The sequence below is a fragment of the Brachionichthys hirsutus genome, chromosome 21 (assembly GCF_040956055.1).
Source record: "Brachionichthys hirsutus isolate HB-005 chromosome 21, CSIRO-AGI_Bhir_v1, whole genome shotgun sequence".
Taxonomy (NCBI): domain Eukaryota; kingdom Metazoa; phylum Chordata; class Actinopteri; order Lophiiformes; family Brachionichthyidae; genus Brachionichthys; species Brachionichthys hirsutus.
In genome coordinates this window covers 6,975,415-6,995,588 of record NC_090917.1, presented here as the reverse complement: position 1 = coordinate 6,995,588, position 20,174 = coordinate 6,975,415, and the positions used below count along the sequence as shown (strand labels likewise).

Below are 20,174 nucleotides of genomic sequence, written 5' to 3'. Positions count from 1 at the left end.
TTTGTTTCACTCTGTTATTACCATCCTCTGGAGGTATTTCCTGTGCAATAAGCTCTGACAGATTCCTTCATTGCACTCTTCCTGGGGGGGGGTGACAGGCATAAACGTTCAACACATTTAGTGGACGTGTTGCGCTAACTGCTGCGTCTTCATAGTAGATCTGGAATGTCCTTTGCTGTCCAGGTGAAGGATGTCGAGCGCTATAGGCTTGAAAATGCCTTGAGAAATCTCCCCCCCCCCACAAACACACACACAGTCCATAGACTCTGAATAATGACTCAGCCAGTTCAATAGCAAGAGACCCAGATCCACGGTGACTTCTTCCCTTTACTTCCCCTCAGGAACAAAATCATGCAGCCATGGATGTTTGATTTTCTGTTTTTCTCTCCTCTCTTTCTCTTCTTTTCTAAAGAATCCTGGCCTCTGGCTCTGGCTCTATTCCTGCCTTTCCTCCTCTCTCTCTCTCTCTCTCTGTTCAGGACAGAGGCTGATGGAAGCTGACATGATGGTGGCGTTGACCTCACCGTCGAGTTAATGTGACCCCGGGGATGTCGTCCCTATATACTTTGCCCAGTGGTACAGAATGCAAAGTGCTTTATTGTGGAACGAGGGTGAGAAAGAGATGAAGGGAGAAAAGCCTTGCATTGAGGTAGACTTAGAGATGCAAAATAGTAGGCATGCTTTCAGAAGCACAGGAGGGAACGTAGTAGAACTGCACCAAAAGACATTGACTACCTTGTTCCTTTGTTCTGAAACTCAATACTATTTTACGCAGATTTCATGGAGGTCATCTGAGTCTATCCTTAAATCTTTCATTTAAAGCCTTTCCTGACTGATTGCTCTGTTTTCCAGTTCAATGACGTAGTTTCTGTTTCACAAGGATGAACATTGTATCACCCTTCAAGGTCATAATCATAGAATCTTAAAGGTGAAAAGTGTGTTTAGTTTCTGACGGGAATATTTAAATACAGCAGACAATTAACCCAAAACTGGGGTACTGTTCATGCATTTGTGCTCCATCCAAACTTAAAATTATTCTGTTCCACTTCATTTAGTTTGGAGCCGTGGGTGAGTTGAAATCTTTTATCATTCCTGCAGGATGCCGATAAAAGCGCTATGTAATTCTTTAATAACCCTAACTTCAGTGAAGAGTCCACATGCAGCCAGAGCTGCTGTTTAGTCCTGTCAAAACCGACCTTGTAAGAAAATCACTGCAGCAACAGCCAAGTGTGCTCGCAGCTCCACCAACCAGTCGATGGGATTTTTCTCAATCCCATTCCCTCAATTATATAACGCCAGTCCAATCGCAATGAAGCTATAACTATGGTGTCTGAGAACCTGTAAAAGCTGCGACTTATACAAACCTGAGAAGGTTTTATGCAACCATCAGATACTTAATGTGATTAATGTAGACCCCTAAGGGAGACCTTAACCAGTTGAGTTAACCATTATCTGCCAGGCTGTTTGTTCTGCTCTGCAGTTTATCTCTGAAATCTCGTTGTTTCCACTCGTAAAAACATCCATTTTCATCTTTTGAATCTGAATGTGTCTCTCCTCTTAAAATCCCTCCCCTGATGGCCCTTCTGTTACAAACTGGCATTTAGCTTCCACATATTTCTGGCAGTGTGCCAAACATACCGGGGCCTTCATGTTCAGACGGTCACCTCAGTTGTGCTGTGGGTGGAGTAGCTCTTCTTCCTGCCGTGCTGGCAGCAGGGTTGAGATAGGTGCTGCCCCTGCACTGCCTCTCCTGAAGGTCCCCCGTACACCCCCCCGTAAGGCTGATTAAAAAGATCAGGTGTGGTCTCTGTACTCTGCTGCCTCTGGCATGAGTAGCCAGGTCTCCGTGTGGAGGAGGTTTGCCCCGGAGCAGAAGTCTGCCGCTGGATGTGGCGGCCAGTGGGTTCCCAGGCTTTGAAGGCAGAGCTGGACAGCAGTGGGTGCGTGGTCGTCTTGGGGAGACCCGAGTGCTCCAGGTGACTGGGGGGGATAGAGATGGAGAGAGGGGCGTGGTGCATCGTCACAGGTTGGTGGATGTATGACTTGTCTTTGGGCTGAATGGCTAGAGGCTGGAAGCCCGGCGGCACCACCGGCTGATACTGGGAGAAGTCCATGACCGGAAAACTCTTGTAGTAGCTGCGAGATGCACTCTGTGCTGTAATGGTCAAAGGGACGGGTGGACACAGACAGGCACACGGAGCAATCATCAGTTGGCATTAAGAAGTGACATGAATCAAACCTCATGGTGCACTAGCTTCATCTGCGATAATCAAATCAAGCAGGAATAAAAGCTCAGCGCACAGATGGCCTTGCTTGGTCATAACATGAGAAATGCAGAGAGAAGATTTAAAAGAAAAAAGGAGCATGAAGAGAGAACATGAAGATGGTAAAAACGACAGTCAGGAAAAGAGTGTTTGAAGACGATCAAAGGGGAAAGCTGCAGATTTAAGCGTATCCGGTGGGAGCCTGAAGGTGAACACCAGCAAGATGAGAGGGTGGAAGGTGGAGGTGGACCAATGATAGTGGTGAAGCAAGAGGGGTTATAAATGCCCTCACCCTCAGTCCTGCGGCTGTGTGTGTGTGTGTGTGTGTGCTTTCTATTGTCACAAATAATTATTTAAATGAGCAAAAAACTGAGGTAATCGCTGCTAGCATTGTGACTATATGAACAACGAGAAAAACACTCAGAGAGCGCAGACCTCCGCCGAGCAGCTCATTCCCCTCATAATTAGATTTACACCATCCCCAAGGTGATCTGGATCAGCACCAAAAGGTTCTAAATGGTTCTTGGTAACTTTATACATCAATCATGAAAAGTAAAAGTGGATCAAATTTGTTGTGTATTTTTAACATATTCTTGAATCTGTAATGGAGTTTTCAATGTTAAAATGGACGTCATTCTGGATCCGATCCAGAGGAAATTCGGTGGTGAGATAGAGACCCCCACCCGACATGACTGTTTCAAATTCCATAAACATCGGTCAATAATCAACCGAGAAACACATTTTGAAGCTCCATTGACTGCAATGTTGACAAAAACGTCAAAATGATCCAGAATCCAGAATCTCTTCTGGATTGTCACCAAAATCTAATCATCTGTTCCTGCTAACATTCCCAACATTTCCTGAAAATTGCATCCAGATCTGTCCAGAACGTTTTAGGTTTTCTTGCTAACAGACAGACGGACAGACAGACCAACGCCGGCGATTATAAACCTCTGCCTCGCCTCGGCGGAGTTTGTGACCTTGTCTCTGTGTATTTTTAGGATTTCTCACAAGTCCATGAAACGCTCCTATTTTCAGTTATCCAGCTGTTACATCTCTGAAAACCACAATCTGCATCATGTAAAGGTGTACAAAGCCGTAGCCAAGCCTCTGTCAATAATAAAGAGGCTCTTCCTCATCATATATACTGTATATTTTCATGAGAAAAGGTGAATGTAATACAAATGTACTTGATCTGCTTAGACTGTACTAAAATATTGTGATATTAGTATTTGTCCTTTTGATAATTAAACAATAAATGTTTCAGAACGGCTGATTGTCTGTCTCTGTGTTGCCCTGCGATGGACTGGCGGCTTGTCCAGGGTGTACCCCGCCTCTCGCCCATTGACTGCTGAGATTGGCTCCAGCTTGGCCCGCAAGCCGGTAACGGAATAAGCGGTTGGAAAATGAATGAATGAATGTTTCAGAACTCTTATTCTGATTAAACTACCTCCAAAATGAGTCTGCCGTGGAGGAAAGTGCTTACATCAACCACATCGAGACCATTCCCACTCCCAAACCGATGGTACTGGTGAAATCAGCAGCATCTCGCTGATCAGCTTCTTCACTCTTCAGGTCGCTGAGACAGCTGGTTTCACCGTTTGTGTTTCTGACTTACCCACGGCTTTGAGGGAGGTGTATTTGTTGAGTCCCACTGTGCTGTGGTTACTGTGTGGGTGTGGAAGCCCCTGTCCAAACTGGCCATAGGGCAAGTTATTGAGCTGGTACTGCTCTGGTAAAACAGAAGAATGGAGAGAGATATCATCAGGTAGGCAGAGACAAATATATAGATATATATAAACGTCACAATAGACCAAAAGGAAAGACACATAGCTGGAATGTTCCCTCGGAACATAGCCTGAGAGCATGTCCTGTTTTATTCCTATAAAATATGTTTCCTTTTTTAAGCCAAAGCCGAAATGAGCTATACCTCCAGGCCGATCTTACGTCTAAGATCGGCCTGTCATATTCAAGCGTCCTCCGGTACACTTGTGTTTGCACTTGGCTCCGACTCACCTGAAAGGAGTGTCACTCTGGCTGGTGATAGTTCTGTTAGGAGCACAAACGTTCATGTTCAAGTTAAAAAAGTGTTGTTTTAGTGATGATGTGGGTTTCTTAGCTTTGTGTGGCTGGAACAGTGTCCCCCCCCCCCCCTCTATAATCCTCCCAGAGTTCAGCTCTGTGACCTCAGGAGCCTGAGGGAGGAGCTGGAGTGCAGGAAAACATTTTAGAAATGAGTGCTCAGAATTCCTCTTACAGCTGGGTTGAAATAAAGAAGAGAAAATGGTTTAATTTGCGTGACTAAAGCCTTCTGGGTCGTGCCACCGTACTTTGCATTTGTCTTTGATAAATAGGTCATTTCTTTTTGCTTCTAGCTTTCTCTCTGCAGTGAATCAGGCCAAGGATTTGCCACCTGTCCTCAGTTAGCATCAGCTCTGGACGAGCCATTTCAATCTCAAGAATCTCTTTCAGAATTAAAACATGTATGGCCTTTGGAATTTCTAAACCAAATCAGAGAGTAACTGACATTTTGGTATCTTAGCAAAGATACTCTAAGTCAAAAGAGATAACATTACAGCCACAGATAGAATGACAACTGCCATTTTAATACTTAACGCTTAAAACAGTGTGTGTTCAATGAGCATGACTTTTTCCAAAGTCCTCTGTCTGTCTTGCCTCCTATGGAAAAATCAATACTGTTTATCTGCACTGTGCAGAGCCAGTCTATTTAGTGTTCCACTTTGCACTCTGGCTCAATTAGGGAGCATTTTGCATTACAACTTCTACGTCAGTTTGTATTTACTTCATGTTGGCAGCTTAAATTCAGTGACTTGAGTAAAAATAAAGATGTTTTTTTTCTCACTCCTGCAGAATTCAGACATGAGTGTCTTCAATCTTTCATAAAACCACAATATGGCCATGCAAGAAGAAAACTATGGGTGGATAAATTTAAGGTAACATATTTTAAGATTACCTTTAGCTTTATTGGAACAAAGTGGACATTTTTCTCCCCTGAAAAGAAGTGGTGTGCTGTTTGTGAATTTATTTACCGATGCCATTTTTCGGAATATCCTTAAAATATGTTCCCCATTTGGGTGGAAATTTAACTTAATTATTTAAACCAAAACCAACACATTTCCCACCAATTGATATTTTGCCATCGCGCGAAATGAAAGTCAGAAGCTGCTGCTTGGGTTTGTTCGACATGTGAAACTAAATAATAAAGTCTGTTTGACAAAAATCTACAAAAGCTACACATCATGCATATTCTAGGCTTGTGAGAATTTATTTTTCCTCATATTCAACAATCTGAAAAACATTTGTCAAATTCAGTAGCCATGTTGCAGTGGATGCACATAGAAGTAAAAGTGTTCTGCGCAGTGACTTCCAATCGTCACTAATTTGCAAGAAGACGTGATTGTGCTCAATAGATAGTGAAAGATATCCAGGAATGTTCCAGGACATGAGAGGGGGGGAACCTTCCAGGGGTTTCAAGTTAATACAGACAGACGTGAAGTAACCAATGAAATGTGACAAACGCCCAAAACAAGGTCCTTGTATTCGGGATTCTTGGGACTTGAACCTTCTCGGTAAGACAGGGATACTTTCAGAGCATCCTCTGCAGAGGTTTCACTGCATTACATTTTAATCTATAATAAATATATATATATATATATAAGTCTCTACTTCTTGACCTAATCAATCTGTCTCACCGTTCTTTCTAAAATGAACATGCTGTTTGGAGCATCCGAGACACAACACGACTTTTCTTTTCCTTCAGGCAGGCACTGCCAGAGTGTTCTGCCCTAACTCTTGTAACCGCGTGAATATTGATCTTTTGGACTTACCTCTCTGGGAGTGCTGCACGTAGGCCCGACTGCCACACCCCGTGACAATTACATATAATATTAGAGTGACTTTAAATATACATTAAGTGCTTATCCAAGTGGACATTATTTAAGTGTTATACATAAAATAATGCATTTTAAATTAATTGTCATTTCATTTCATATTCACATACAAAAGGGAATAATAAAAGGAGTCAATTAAATGTGAGCTGTTTAGATTAACTGGTGTAATAGCAATAGTTATTACAACTTATACCTGTGCATAGAGGGAGGCGTGTGCTGTGTGGGATCAGGATGCTTTATGCACTCACCACTCCTGCTGCGCAGCATCCGGGCCGAGACGCCGTTGGCTCTCCCTCTGCTGGGAGAACCGGCCGTGGCGTTTTCCACTGAGCTCGCCTCACCTCCCTGCTGCTTGAGCAGGTCTGTCAGCGTTCTGGAAAGGAAGAACACAAAGCAGCATGATGGGTCCCCTCTTTCCTCAGATAGTGCCCTGGCCAATTGTCAACCCATGCAGGCACCCAGGAAAAGCAGCATACCTGAAGAGTTCAGTCACTTCCTTCGTGTCAGAGCTAGTTTCAACCGTTTAATTTTGCTTTGACAAAATGAAACTTTAAATGCCTCCTGAGACGAAAAACAGTTTTGTCTCTGTCTTCTTATTCGTCCTCCCTCTGCCCACTCCTCACCTACACTCGGCCCTAAATATGTTCTGTTCCCCCCCCCCCCTCTTTTAACATTACTGTTTGCTCCTCATCTCCTCTCTGACTCATTGCAGTGAGGCCCCCCGGGCCCCTCCAGCTCCTCTCTTGGTTCGCCGCTCAAACAACTTGCTGATTTGGACTTTTAATTTGCGAGAGAAACTTCACCTGACTTCACCGGTCTTTGTTGTATTTAAAGAGCTGAGATTCGGGAGGGTTTCCATGGTTACCTCTGGAACGGAGATGTAGTTCATGGAAAGATGAAGGCTGGTAGAATCAATGAGGAAGTCTGAATGCAGCTGGGATCAGTTCTCAAATGCTGCAAATACAGTTTTAAACACCTTGTTGTAGATTTGGTTTTGTATAAATCTAGAAGCTCCATGTTTTCAACAAAACATGCTCAAACTGTATAAAATATTCTGCAAACAGATTCATGTCCTTCCTGTTTCAACCAATGTCCTCTAAATGCTTTTAAAGACTGATAGACTTTTCCTCTGTAAATAAACGTACCAACGTGACTTAGGCAGAAACTGTTGCTCCCTCACTGTAACAGTGAGGTCATCGGTACCTCCATGCTCTCCCATCATTGCAGCCACACTGAGATGAGACTTTGCTAATGTCCTGTAACAATCAATGACTACCCAGATCAGCCAGATCAGAGTACACGCTGCGACTACTTAGCTAGTATTACTGTAACTGTCCCAAACACAGACATCCACTCTGATCTCAGCAGAATGACCCCAATGACTCACATCAAATGTCCGGAATACGTAACAGAAGCTACAGCAACACCAATGCGGACCTTATGGCCTCCAACATGGATGTTCTGTTTTCACTTGAGTCTGTTGGCTGGTTTCAGCAGGATGATGTAAAACCTTAACTTCCATAAAACCAGAAAGAATGCTGGTGCATGTCCCAGGAAAAGAAACCTTTAAATGTAGGTGTAGACCCAGAAAAAGGGATGACTGGGGGATTTTTTTTACATTTCCTCTTAACAAATCCCTCTCCATGGTTTCATGCCGATAGATAAAAGTCACTACTTATCATGAAGCTGGACCTAAAACCGTCCCCGCCGAAGATCTTACTCTTGAAATGAACGATTTGCATTGCGGGGGGTCGTCGACTTACAACCACAATTGTTTCCGAGGGTTTTGTCGTATGCTGACTAGGTCTCAAGTCGGACCATGTTAAATCACCGTAAGTATATTATGGTGCGTCATAATTCTGTAAATGAGGATTAGAAAGAGGCCGCAGAAACTGTCGTACGCTCAATTCGCTTGCTCGCTTTCCGGTATGTCGTAAAAACATGTTGTAAACTGACAAAAACAACAACAGATGAGCGTGGTCAAATATTATGTGTTACATATATTATATTATGTGTCTTTTTAATTTATTGTTATTTTGCATCTGTGGAGTAATTTATTTTTTGTTTTATTGTTATTGTTAAATGTCGATGATTTATGTACGAAGGACTTTCAACGGAAACAAGAACGCAAGAGCTTTTTTGAAATGCTCCTCTTAGACAGGATGTTTGACTGTACTTGTACTGTAATACATGCTACTGTTTGACTGTACTTGTACTCTAACATTCTATCTAATAAATATTTCATCATCATCATCATCATCACCCATAGCATGTCATTATCTTACTCTGATGACTTACATTGAATGGAATTAGTCTGGGCTACACAGTCCGTACAGGAGTTGCTGATAGCCAGCCTGAAGCAGATTTACTAATGACCATCACTCACATGGGAAAAAGCTGACTCACATAAGTAGAGCTGAATAATGCAGGCGAGGAGACTGGGGTACGTTTCCTCTGTGATTAACTTCCAGAACTGTCCATGAGCTCTACATTTCAGCTGAATGTCGGCTTGTAGCGTCAAAATCTCATCCATCCTACACACCAGAAGAGTTCAGGCCAAACGGTGCTGCAAGTTGTGATGCGAGTGAATCAACCTCAGCGTCTTCCTGAAAATGGTAACACATGGATGTAGCGATTGGCTCGAGTAAAGCAAAGTCTCGAAAGCGTTTGCTAAACTCTGACAGACTGTTGTCAATCTGCTCTGTGTAGCGTGCGCTGTCAAGCTGCACACATGACTTCCGTTGCATCTCCAGGGTTTTTTTTTCCTAGCCAGACAGGCATAGTTTATCTGGGTTGTTTTTAGCTGGTTGCTATGCCGACGTGAAGCTCCAGACAGATGGCCAATTAGAAGTTTGGAAGATGGATGACAGAGCTGCAGGGGCCAACTCACTGCATATCTGCCGGTCTTGTGAACTTCACTTTTGACAGATCAGCGTTTGTCTGTTGTAGATCAAATAAAACCGACTATTTTATACAGCGTGAGGAATTGAAACAAGGAACCTTTAGGCTCACATGTCAGCCATCTTAACTTCACCCTGAAAAAGAGAAGCAGCAACAGCCACAGTGTCAGTGAGTTCTGGCCCACATTTAAGTGGGTATAAGCCCAGCGGAGCCGTGAAGGACTGAGGAAGAGCGAGCAGAAGAGCAGTGAGGAAGATAAAACAACTGGAGGGTGACAACTGTCACATCTGACACAGCAAGGATGCTGGCACTTTCTGTGTTCCATCACTTCGGGAGGTCGGCAAAGCAGGCGCACCCTTTAACACATTGGTTGGGGGCGAGTGGTGATAGAAAGTGGCAGCCCCACCCTGGAGGTAATCAGAGAGAGGGGAGCAGAGGAAACTGAAGAAACGTCTCATTCCTGAATGTATTTTCTAACATTGGAGCCATTTAGGGATTCATTCTGGTGTGATTTACTTCCTGCCTGGACTCTTTTGCCCCCTTAACAGATGGACGGACAAAAAAACGCTGGCGATTGCATAATCATGACCTCGGCGGAGGTCATTACTGGATGTACTCTGTGGAACACCGTAACATGGTGCTGCAAGCAAACCTGAACTCTAGTTACAAAACGCAAGACAAGGTCTATGAAGATTTACTAACTTCGAGTCTCCCCGATTTATGATTAATAAATAATCTATTTCGCAAAATTTAGCAAAAATAAAATCTTTTTTTTCTGGTGCACTTTCATTAGTTCTGCAAAAATTGATAAACCGCCTGAAAAATGATCAAAACAATTGAAGTATTTATCAACATAAACTCCTATTATTGCCGGTTTTTGCATACTGTGGCAATGGAGAATCCATTCCCGCCTCTAATGTCACATTTAAACCTGGGAAGCTCCTGACAGACTGCTGGGGGGTTAATTGCTGTACACAAAGTCATCAATGTGTTTTTTATTTAATTAATGCCTTCACCTATATAAAGAAATGCTGATAGAGAAAGTTAAATGTGAATTAAGTATTTCTGAATGCGGCTTCATTTAGTATTGATGGTATCCTGTACAAAAGAGAGAGAGAGGAAGCGAGGGTGAAGTGGAGGAGGGATGCTATGTGTTGCGTTCAGCTATTGAGTATAGCTAATCTGTCTGTTTTAAATTAGGGCAGACCAGTCAAGCCCTTTAAATGCCTGTGCCCTTCATTACATAAGATGATGGCTAAAAGCCCACTGCATTGAAACAAACACACGCACGCACACACACACACACACACACACACACACACACACACAATATACCAGGCAAGTTAAATCGAACATAAAGATATGTGTGCAAGATGGAAATGCTGGATTTGCAGGAGTCCTTCCCAACGTTAAGCCGATTTCTTGTCATAAGGAGTTGGTTAGTTTTACATAACTTTTTATATTTACCAAATACTTGGATGTGTTTTCCCTGTGGGCGCATGAAGGTCCAGATGCTCACACACACTACTGCCTGAGTGCTCTCAGTCACCACATGTTTGAACCATGTGACCTCTACCGCCACCATGACGACCCTAGCGTTGTCACACTCCGGTTGGATAGACGCCGTATGTCGGTGTGTCCCACCTCGCTGTGATCCTGACCTCAGACTGGGCGTAAGTAAAATCCTGAAGGTCATCTGTGCTTGTAAGGCCTAACCTTTCTCCGGGGGGGGGGGTCTTTTCATAAGAAGTGGCGTGCCCGTCCTAAGGTGGCGCCCTCTGTCCCCTTTGTTGGCTGGGGATCAGTGCCGATAGCAAACACTGGTTCGCTTGCGAGAAGAATCCGCTTCATGCATTGGAAGGTTTGTGTGTGTGTGTGTGAGTGTGTGTGTGTGAGTGGGAGGAGGGTAATCTGGATCGAGGATCACTTTGGATTTTAACTTTCAAAACTGATGCAGGAGGAGCTGGAGGGATTTCAGAGTTTTAATCACCCTCTGCTCACCGGGTGCTGCGATGTAGAAAACGAGAGTGGGGGGGGGGGGGGGGAGCAAGGCAGAAGTTGTCATTATGAGTTCTGCCATATCAAATCTAACTGAAACAGTTCTGCGTGCGCTTTTCACCTCATGGGGTGCATTCAAGCACGTCGGGTCTGAGTTGCACTTTGTGGAGCAGGGATTTATGTCAGCAGGCGAAGAACTAAATGAGCGTGAAAGCAGAGCAGAAGATGTAAAGCTGTAAACCTGGTGTAACAGTAATCTGTTGAGATGGGCTCATGGAGGGGGGGGGGGTATGCAAAGTGTTTCTATTTCAGTGAGGTGTATGAATTCTGCCTGTGTAATATCCGCTGATTGAGTTTTCCAGCTAAGGTTAATAGGAGGGACACAAGCAGAGTGGTTGGTTGATTGAGGTTTGGGGAGGAGGGTGTCCCGGTGTCCAAGCAAAGTGCGATTCAGAGTGGACACGAGGGAGGTGGGCTGGGAGGTGAGAGAAGAAGACGAGAAGAGGACTCTGCATCAGCAGGGACACAGGAAATGTGGAGTGAGGCCAGTGATGAAGAGTTAAAGTTACATTATTAATGCAATTTGTTAAGAAGATGCTCAGTCTCAAATGTCTCCTGCAGTGGTGTAAAAAAAATAAAACATCAAAAACCGGAAGCTTAGAGAGAAAATAAGATTCAGCTTGAGATGCAAGGGAGGAGGGAGGAGGGAGGAGAGGCAGCCAGCACGGGGGGGGGGGGGGGGGGCTAGTTCTGGATGAAAGCTGGGGGATTTGAGCCCATGCTGTGCGCTGTTTGCTGCAAAGATGTCCAGAGGCAAACAGATTGAACCCTGGACGACATATTGGACATCGCTGCAGCAAGAGTGTGCATTTGTGCCTGTGTGTGTTGCATCAAGCGAGAAATACAGTCGACAGCAGAAGCACCAAACTGTTAAAGCTAACGGAATCTTTTCCCTACACAAGGCTGCGTTCTTTAAAATGGGAAATAATATTACACACTAAATATACGGACCACGTTCTGCCAAACGGGCCAGCGTGGAGGTGAATGTTTATTTGTGATGTTTCAGTCCAGGCAAGTTCTGATCCGCTCATCCCTTTCCTGCAACCGTGCCTAAAAATAAGTGATGTAGGATGACTTCATTGGCAGCTCTCAACCCAGAAGTGCAAGCCGTAACTCGGCCTTTGCTCCTTGTGAAACCTCAAACACGAGGTCCAATGAAGGAACAACAACATCCCACGTAACTACGGTAACTAAATGCAACAAAAACGTTTCGGTCAATTTTTCATTTTCAGTTCTTTGTTTATTTCAAAAATAAATCATGCTTACAGGCAAAGCAAACGGTACACGAGGGGTGAAATACAAAAGCATGGAAAAATAAAAATAAATGGAAAAAGGAGAGACAAAAAATGGAAACAAAATTAAACAGACATTAAAAGATGAGCAAAATCAAAGTAAGGTGCATGAAGGGGAGAATAGAAATATGATTCAGCTAACATAAAGTAGCATGTGATTCAGTCCTCTCTCTCTCTCTCTCTCTCTCTCCCTCTGATCCTTCAGGTACGGCAGCGATTAACCCATTAACTCCTGCTATAATAGGTTTTGTGAGGTTTGGATGAACTTGTCTTAAAGATAAATATCTGCATGTGCAAACAAGCACGCACACACACACACACACACACACACGCTCCTCACCTGGAGTTGAGGTCAGGGTGCCCCGCCCCTGCTCCTCCTCCACGTCCTCCCCGACTCTTCTCCAGGCCCAGTTTGGTAAAGATGCCCACCAGCACCATGATGGCCACCACACCGCAGATGATGTAGACAATGAGGTGTGTGCGATCCCGGTCCTGGCCACCCTGGCCCTCGGTGATGGTGGCCACAGGCTTGCCCGTGTTTGCCCAGATTGGGGTGTCGTAGTTCGAGCAGATACTCTGGTCCAGCCGCTGCTGCCGGAACTGGCAGCAGAACCGGTAGAAACAGGTACCACAGCAGTAGAGAAATACACCGGCGTTGCAATTGAATGGTGGGTCCCATTGGCCCATTACATCGTAGTAACCTTGGCAACGTGTCCCGCCGATGGGCGGGACGTCCTCATCATCCGCATCACCGCCACTAGAGGGAGTGGACAGGCCTGTCTCTGCGGGAGTGTTCTGAGTGGTGGTCTGGTTGGCCAGTGTGGTGGGGAGGATGAAGGAGTCGCCTTTAGGGGCTGTCACCGTGGTGACGGAGGGGTCCTGGGTGAGAGCAGGTTGGCTTCTATGGAAAGTTAGGAGGAGGAAGAGGAAAAGATGGCTAGAGGAATGATTTTTGGCCTTCATGCTGCGTGGAGAGCCTTTGGTACAACGTCCCACCTGCAGGCTTTAGAAACAGGTGTTCAGAAAAAGAGGCAAATAATTAAAGACAGGTAAATGGAGATTAGATGCAGATGTTTGCATTTTGATATTTCAAAGGTATTGCAATTAAAACATAAAAAGAAATAACAAAAGTCACTATAAAGTTGAGGACAGAGTAAACAGAGAATAAGCTAGATATGAGAAGACAAAATAGAAGCTGCTCTGTGACCTGTTCTTTCAAAATAATGAGTCATTTTAACGAGACTGATTAGACATGTGATGTATTGATTGATCTTATATGCTTATGGAATCATCAATAATGAAAATTAGGGTAGAGGAAGTCTGCTCTAATGAAGGTTGGAGATGGGAAGGGCCCCCATTCAGATATAAAAGATCATTACCCTACTTTTGAGATGAAAAAAAAAAAAATGTTCCTGGAACATTATATTCTGTCTGACTCGAGTTCTATTCAATCCAGGAAAAAAGAGCACCAAAATGATAGATGCATCCACGTGACTCAGAAATAAGAGGTAAGTAATACATAGAATATAAAGCAAACTGAGCACAAAAACAAAACGCTCACCTTTTCTCTTTGCAGTCGATCTTCCTCCCCAAAGTTCAAGGGCTAAGAGTTCCCTCTAGAAATATCCACAAACTTTACTCAGCATCATTTTTTCTCTTGAGTGTCCCCGCATCTCTCTGTCCTCCTCATGTGTTCTCCATGCTCGGCCGGGGGCTTGATCTGGCGACTCGACAAACACAAAATGACACGTTCCTTTTATCCTCTTCACCTCCGTAATCCTCCTCTTCTTCTTTTAATCCTACTTTTTTAAAAGATGTTCAACCTGTACTGGCAAGTTTGAGTCCAGACCACTCCAGGAATGTGAAGATCCTCTGCTGCCAAGACCCCTCGTGAGTGTGTGTGTGTGTGTGTGTGTGTGTGTGTGTGTGTGTGTGTGTGTGTGTGTGTGCATGTGTGTGTGCGTGCGTGCGTGTGCGTGTGTGCATATATGTGTTTGTGTATGAGAGAAAGTGAAGTCTGTGGTTCCTCTGAGCACTGCAACAGTTCAGCAGCAAAATGATCTGCTCCCGTTTACCGCCGCTCATTGCCAGATAGATGGGGAGAGGGGGGAGAGAGAGAAAGTGTGTGACTGTGAGTGTGTAGGGGAGTGGGGATGGAATGGGCATGAGGCATATCCAGCTGCATCTCCCATCAATCGCATAAAAAAAACAGAGGATGAGAAAGGAGGGAGAAGCAAAAAAATAGAAACGCACTCAGAGAGCGCAGACCTCATTCCCCTCCTAATTAGATTTACACCGTCCACATGGTGATCTGGATCAGCACCATTGGTCTCTTTATACACCAACCATGAAAAGTAAAAGTTAATTGGCTCCATTGACTGCAATGTTAACAAACAAAAAACTCTAAGTGATCCAGAATCCAGGATCTCTTCTGGATCATTGCCAAAATGGAATCAACTGTTCCTGGCAGGATTCCCAACATTTCCTGAGAATCTCATCAAGATCCGTGCAGAATATTTTGAGTTATCCTGCTAACAGACAGACAGACGGACACCGCTGATCACATAACCCCCGCCTCGGCTGAAGTAATAAAACTAGAAAAGGAAAAATAGTGGACCACAACTGAGTGATCATTAGCTTTTAGGATTGTGTGTGTGTGTGTGTGTGTTTGCATGCCAGATGTAGGACGGTCAACATCTGTCACTCCTGCTCATCATCTCTTATCATGTCTTCCCCAGCCTCCAATCCTCTCTGGATGCAGGAAACACACTTTTCTTTTTACCGGTACTTAAATGAGTGTGTGTGTAGGTGTGTGTGTGTGTGTGTGTGTGTGTGTGTGTGTGTGTGTGTGTGTGTTTTCAGAGCGTTTATTGGCATCAGAGGCATTCGGGAGTCAGCAGGGTCCCATTCCAGCTTTGCCTCTTCTTTTGTTTCATGAGGAGATGCCAAAACCCAGGAGCTGAGACTGGCACACACTCCGAAAGTCACATATCTGCACAAAATGCACAAAGTACAGAACCCCCCCCCCCCCCCCCCCTTTCCTCATTTGTGCATGAACTTTTTTACGCCTCACAAACACTCTCTCACACAAAATCTGATTCTGTGGCCAATTACTGTATAACTACCACATGCATGATTCTTTTTTTTCTTTTTTGCATGATTCTAATGGAATTATAATCCAGATTGACAAGGATTTTATAATCCAGATTGACAAGGAGCTTTTTGTTTCTTTTCTGCTAATCGCCTCCTACAAAATCCCATCATCACTCCAGACCAAACTCGATGCTTCTCCTTTGTTGCGTGTTGGATATCAGAGCTAGAGAGAGTGACAGGGTGATAGATGGTGTAATAGAGAAAAAGAAGTGAGTAAATGTAGGGCACTGGGGAGGAAACAGGAAGATAAAGTAGTGGGGGGAGGGAGAGGTAGATCAGTGGAGGTGAAGAGATTGGGGAGGGCCAAAGGAGGGAGGGAAGGAGAGAGGGATGGGTTTATGAGCAGAAGTCATGTTTGGGATGTGTGTGAAGTTTAACGTATTGATTGCTGCCTTTTACCCCAACATATTTATGTAATGGTTATAAACCCGCATCATCAAAAGGCAGTAGGTAAGGAATACATTCATAGACTCTCACATCCGTATCATTCCCCATCTTCTATTCTAAAGTAGTAGCCTCAAGATGATATTAAGAAAATGATTCCTTGGGCTCCTCGTGATGAGTAAGCTGAATAAATAAGGATGTTCTCAAAGTTTAATGGTTGGAATGAATATTTCAAACGTTTTTAAGGTGTTTAATTTGATTCCTCTGTTATGTCTAAGTGATGATATGTTACATTATCTATCTATTTCAGTGTGTGCTCAATGCATTCTGTCAGGTCAGGTGTGCTGACAGATAACTGATGATATCGCCAGGCTCCATGAGGAACATTTGCTCTGCGTCTGATGAAGGTCTGTATGACAGGGAAGAAACAAATATTTTGCTGCAGAAGGGATGAGTGCAAAGGAAGCTTGACTTCTTTTTATTATTTCTGTGTTTTGTGTGCTGCCTTGTTTTCTCTGGAAAAGTGCATAGTTTAGGTGCACAAAGGGCTTTTCTCACAAATAAATGATGAGTGCAAAAATGAAATGTCTACATGAGAATGTGCAGTGTGTTTTGCATGTAATAAAAATAAGAATAAAAACAAGAGGAAAATGTTTAAATCAGGGGTCTCAAACTCAAATTACCTGGGGGCCGCAGGAGGCAAAGTCTGGGTGAGGTCGGGCCACATCAGGTATTCCACAAAAACAGAAAGATGAATGTGGCTTAACAAGCATCTCTTACTTTTCCAATATTCTGAAAAAAGTGTCTTTGAGAAAACATTTAAATATTACCCTCTTTTCAGCATGTTTTCCAATCAAAAACTCAAAAGACATTCTTGAGATATTCATTCATTGAATAAAAGAATTCATATAAAACTCGCAGGCCGCATTAACCTTAAACTTTCATATTGTCCTGCGGGCTACGAGTTTGAGATCCCTGGTTTAAATGCACAGAGGATGCTGTCACTATGGCAACTCCAAACAATCCTGGTGAATTAATGTTCATCTTGAACTAGATTCACAAAGTGCCTGCAGGTCCCCGGTTTACCAGCACAGTGTTGCCCCTTTCATTAGGAGACACTTTGAATATCCTGAACATGTTGAATATTTCATTTGACAACTTCACAGCTTCTATTCATATTCATATTTTGTCTTTGTGTGTCACCAGAAGCATTTCATCCTGAAACAAAGGTTCTAATGGGGCCACGCTTTGCATGTGTGTCTCTTTTCGTTCAATCGAGCTCAAACAGAGATCAGAGATATTATGTTTGGCAGCACGTCTAGCTGCCCCAAAGCATCAATGGTGACAGAAAACCACAGTTGGAGGACATTTCGTGCACATAAAACACACAGGAATGACAATGCTGCCCTGGGAACATGCAGGGAAATATGAAAACTGAGATCGGGTTTAACTCGAGGAGAAGCAACCACCTTGTAAACGAAAGCATGTAACGTGTTAGAGTTAGACCAGGGGTGGGCAAACTTTTTGACTCGCGGGCCACAATGGGTTCTAAAATTAGACAGAGGGGCCGGGCCAGGAACAGATGGATGGAGTATTTGTGTAAGCTAATATAAATGACGTGTAAAAGACATTACATGAAAGGATTTGGCCTTTTACAGGTAGCATTACAGGGAAAAGGTCAAATATTGGGGTTTAATTATAATAAAACTTATTTATTATTTATTTATTTCTGGTTTATTTGAATATGGACGAATACAAAACATAGACACATGTAACAGGTATCCGATGGTTGCATTATAGAGCTTATAGCTGAAGCTAATTTGCAGCACTTGTCCATAGATGGGCTTTTAACACAGACATTTATAAAAACATGAAAAGGAAGGAAAATTTTAAAAAAGCAGTCTATGCAAGTTTTTTAACACAGAACTAACAAAATTAAGAATAAAACAAGACAAAAAACAAAAACAAAACAGATGTAAGAGATAAAACTTAACAGGGTACAACAGACAAGCACACTTCAGGGACATTTAAACATGGGTACAGTGCTGTTGCTTGCACATCCAAGATTTCGTAACTTAATTTAATGATATAATTTGGACAAGTTCGGCAGGCCGGATTAAATAGCCCAACGGGCCGCATATTGCCCCCGGGCCTTAGTTTGCCCATGCCTCAGGGAGGGTTTGCGTCAGCGTCTCCTGGCAGCTCATCCGATAGGGTGCGGGCTTTGGGTCGGGCGATAAGGTCAGCTCCTGCGGGACAAACAGACCTACACACTTCAAACAGGAAATGGATCGCAAACAGCAGCCCATCGATCGCAGCTTGTAAAGCGTAACGGCGTGCAACCGCGTCATGCGTGCACGATTCATACGTTCAATGACTATACTGAGATTATGTGCCCGTCCTGAGTGGAAGATATTCATGTTTTTACAGTTCATCAATTAATTAAAGTCGCTAAATAAAAATGCACGTAGCAAATCTACCGTCACACTCTGTGCAGCAAGGATGAACCCAAAGGGCTTATTTTTACCAACTCCAGTGTTGTTTTCTTGCAGGCTGTTTCAGGCTGGAGCTTTTAATGAAGACCAGCTACATGTGTTAATTCAGGCAAAGCTTAATTTGAATTCATGTGGACAGATATCCACACTGGATTCAGGAGTTTCACCAGGATGCACGTTTGTCTGGTTTGTTTTGGATTCATCATATCATATTCTAATATGAAGACTTCATACTTCAGAGAGCCTGAATAGGTAATTGCAAATTATCTTAATAAAAATAAAAATAAGATTAGATTAGATTTTTGGTGTAAATCCAATTAGGAGGGGAATGAGCTGCTTGGCGTAGGTTTGTACTCTCCAAGTGCTTTTCCAGACAGACAGTTCTGTTTTCATATATATTATTATACATTTGTCTCAACTGATCATCAAATATAAGACAACATGGGCCCCCCTGTGTCCCTTACATTTCCTGAAGGACAAAACAGACAGAAAAGGTTCTGCAGAGCCAGACTGGGACAGTAAACGTGTCGGAGGCCGTTCGGTGAATCATCAGTAGCGTACCTCAGTGCAAAGACAAAGAGGGCAACGGAGCCCAGAGGGCCTGATTCAGAGCACAGGACGACCATCCCATAATAACCCCTGACTGCTAGTGTATGCTGGCTGGAAAGATGAGTACAAAGAGTAGCATAAGAAAGAAAAGGAACGATGCTAAATGTGTCAGTTTGGATGATTCAGGCACAAGATAAAGAAAAGAGAAGAGAAGAGAGAAAATTGTCTCCAATCAGGGTGTGTGTGTGTGTGTGTGTGTGTGTGTGTGTACACAAACCCCTCCGGGGCTCCCTGTCAGCAGTGACCTTTACCACATCAAAGGAGATGCAAATGTCCAGTTTCATTTGGGCTGGTTACGACACATTGACTTATGGTGGTGAGCAGACACCCAGTGAGAATAGCTGTCAGTCATCTGAAGGGCCCCTCCCTGGCCCCAGCCCCCCACAGCAGACACAGTCAGCCCCGGCGCTGCCCCGTCCATTAATGGCATCATGTCTGGAGAGAATTGTAATGCATCTCGTTTCCCCACCCTGCAGCTCTCTCACCCGACTGGACTGGACTATCTCGCGCTTTTTACTTACCGGTACCTTGATTTGTACCTGCATAAAATGGTATCTTCCTGATGTTTTTATGTTTATCAGATCATAGTTAACCAACACGTCCCATAAAGCACATGTCGTAGAGCCGAGATGCTACTGGCCTGGCTGTCTCTGGTTGGATAAAGGGCTGCATGGATGGATGGATGGACGGATACTGAATGTATCGGCAAAGAGAAACACATGTATGTATGAGTTCAGGATGACCCTGTGTTGACTCATTGATCGATGGATGTGCGATAACATTGATCAGATCACTGTCAGGCTTGAGTAGCCCAATGAATATTACCGTACTTCAAATGTACCACACTCATATCCTCTGCCAGACACTTGCTGTTCTGTTTGCGCTGCTTGTGTTTCCCCGCATGCATCAGCAAAGGTTTTCATTTTAAATGTCAGCGTGTCCAAAAGTCAGAAAATCCAGCCTCACAGCAAGAGACATTAAATCCGTTAATGAAGTGGAGCAATTGATTTTCATTCAGACAGAGATTTCTCTAAGCTGTGGATGTAAAAGGTCGGGATGCCAGCGTTACATCAGCTGATCAGGGCGACTCAGCACAGGCAGTTTGTC

General features: G+C 43.8%; 1 protein-coding gene across 1 annotated transcript; it reads right to left on the bottom strand.

Annotated features, from left to right (window-relative positions):
- Nucleotides 1-1,652: 1,652 nt before the first annotated feature.
- On the bottom strand, nucleotides 1,653-13,389 carry shisa8b (shisa family member 8b). Its single transcript, XM_068754757.1, has 4 exons — nucleotides 12,767-13,389; nucleotides 6,424-6,548; nucleotides 3,883-3,996; nucleotides 1,653-2,155 (listed from the first exon to the last, which is right to left on the bottom strand). Exons 1-4 carry the CDS (start codon nucleotides 13,387-13,389, stop codon nucleotides 1,653-1,655), a joined length of 1,365 nt encoding a protein of 454 aa, XP_068610858.1.
- Between the last annotated feature and the right edge of the window lie 6,785 nt (nucleotides 13,390-20,174).

Coding starts and splice junctions, on each gene's coding strand:
- shisa8b (XM_068754757.1), bottom strand. CDS start 13,389: ATGAAGGCCAAAAATCATTCCTCTAGCCATCTTTTCCTCTTCCTCCTC. Junction 6,549..12,766: donor CACCCTGACCTCAACTCCAG/GTGAGGAGCGTG, acceptor CTTCCTTTCCAG/AACGCTGACAGACCTGCTCA. Junction 3,997..6,423: donor GATGCTGCGCAGCAGGAGTG/GTGAGTGCATAA, acceptor CTGTTTTACCAG/AGCAGTACCAGCTCAATAAC.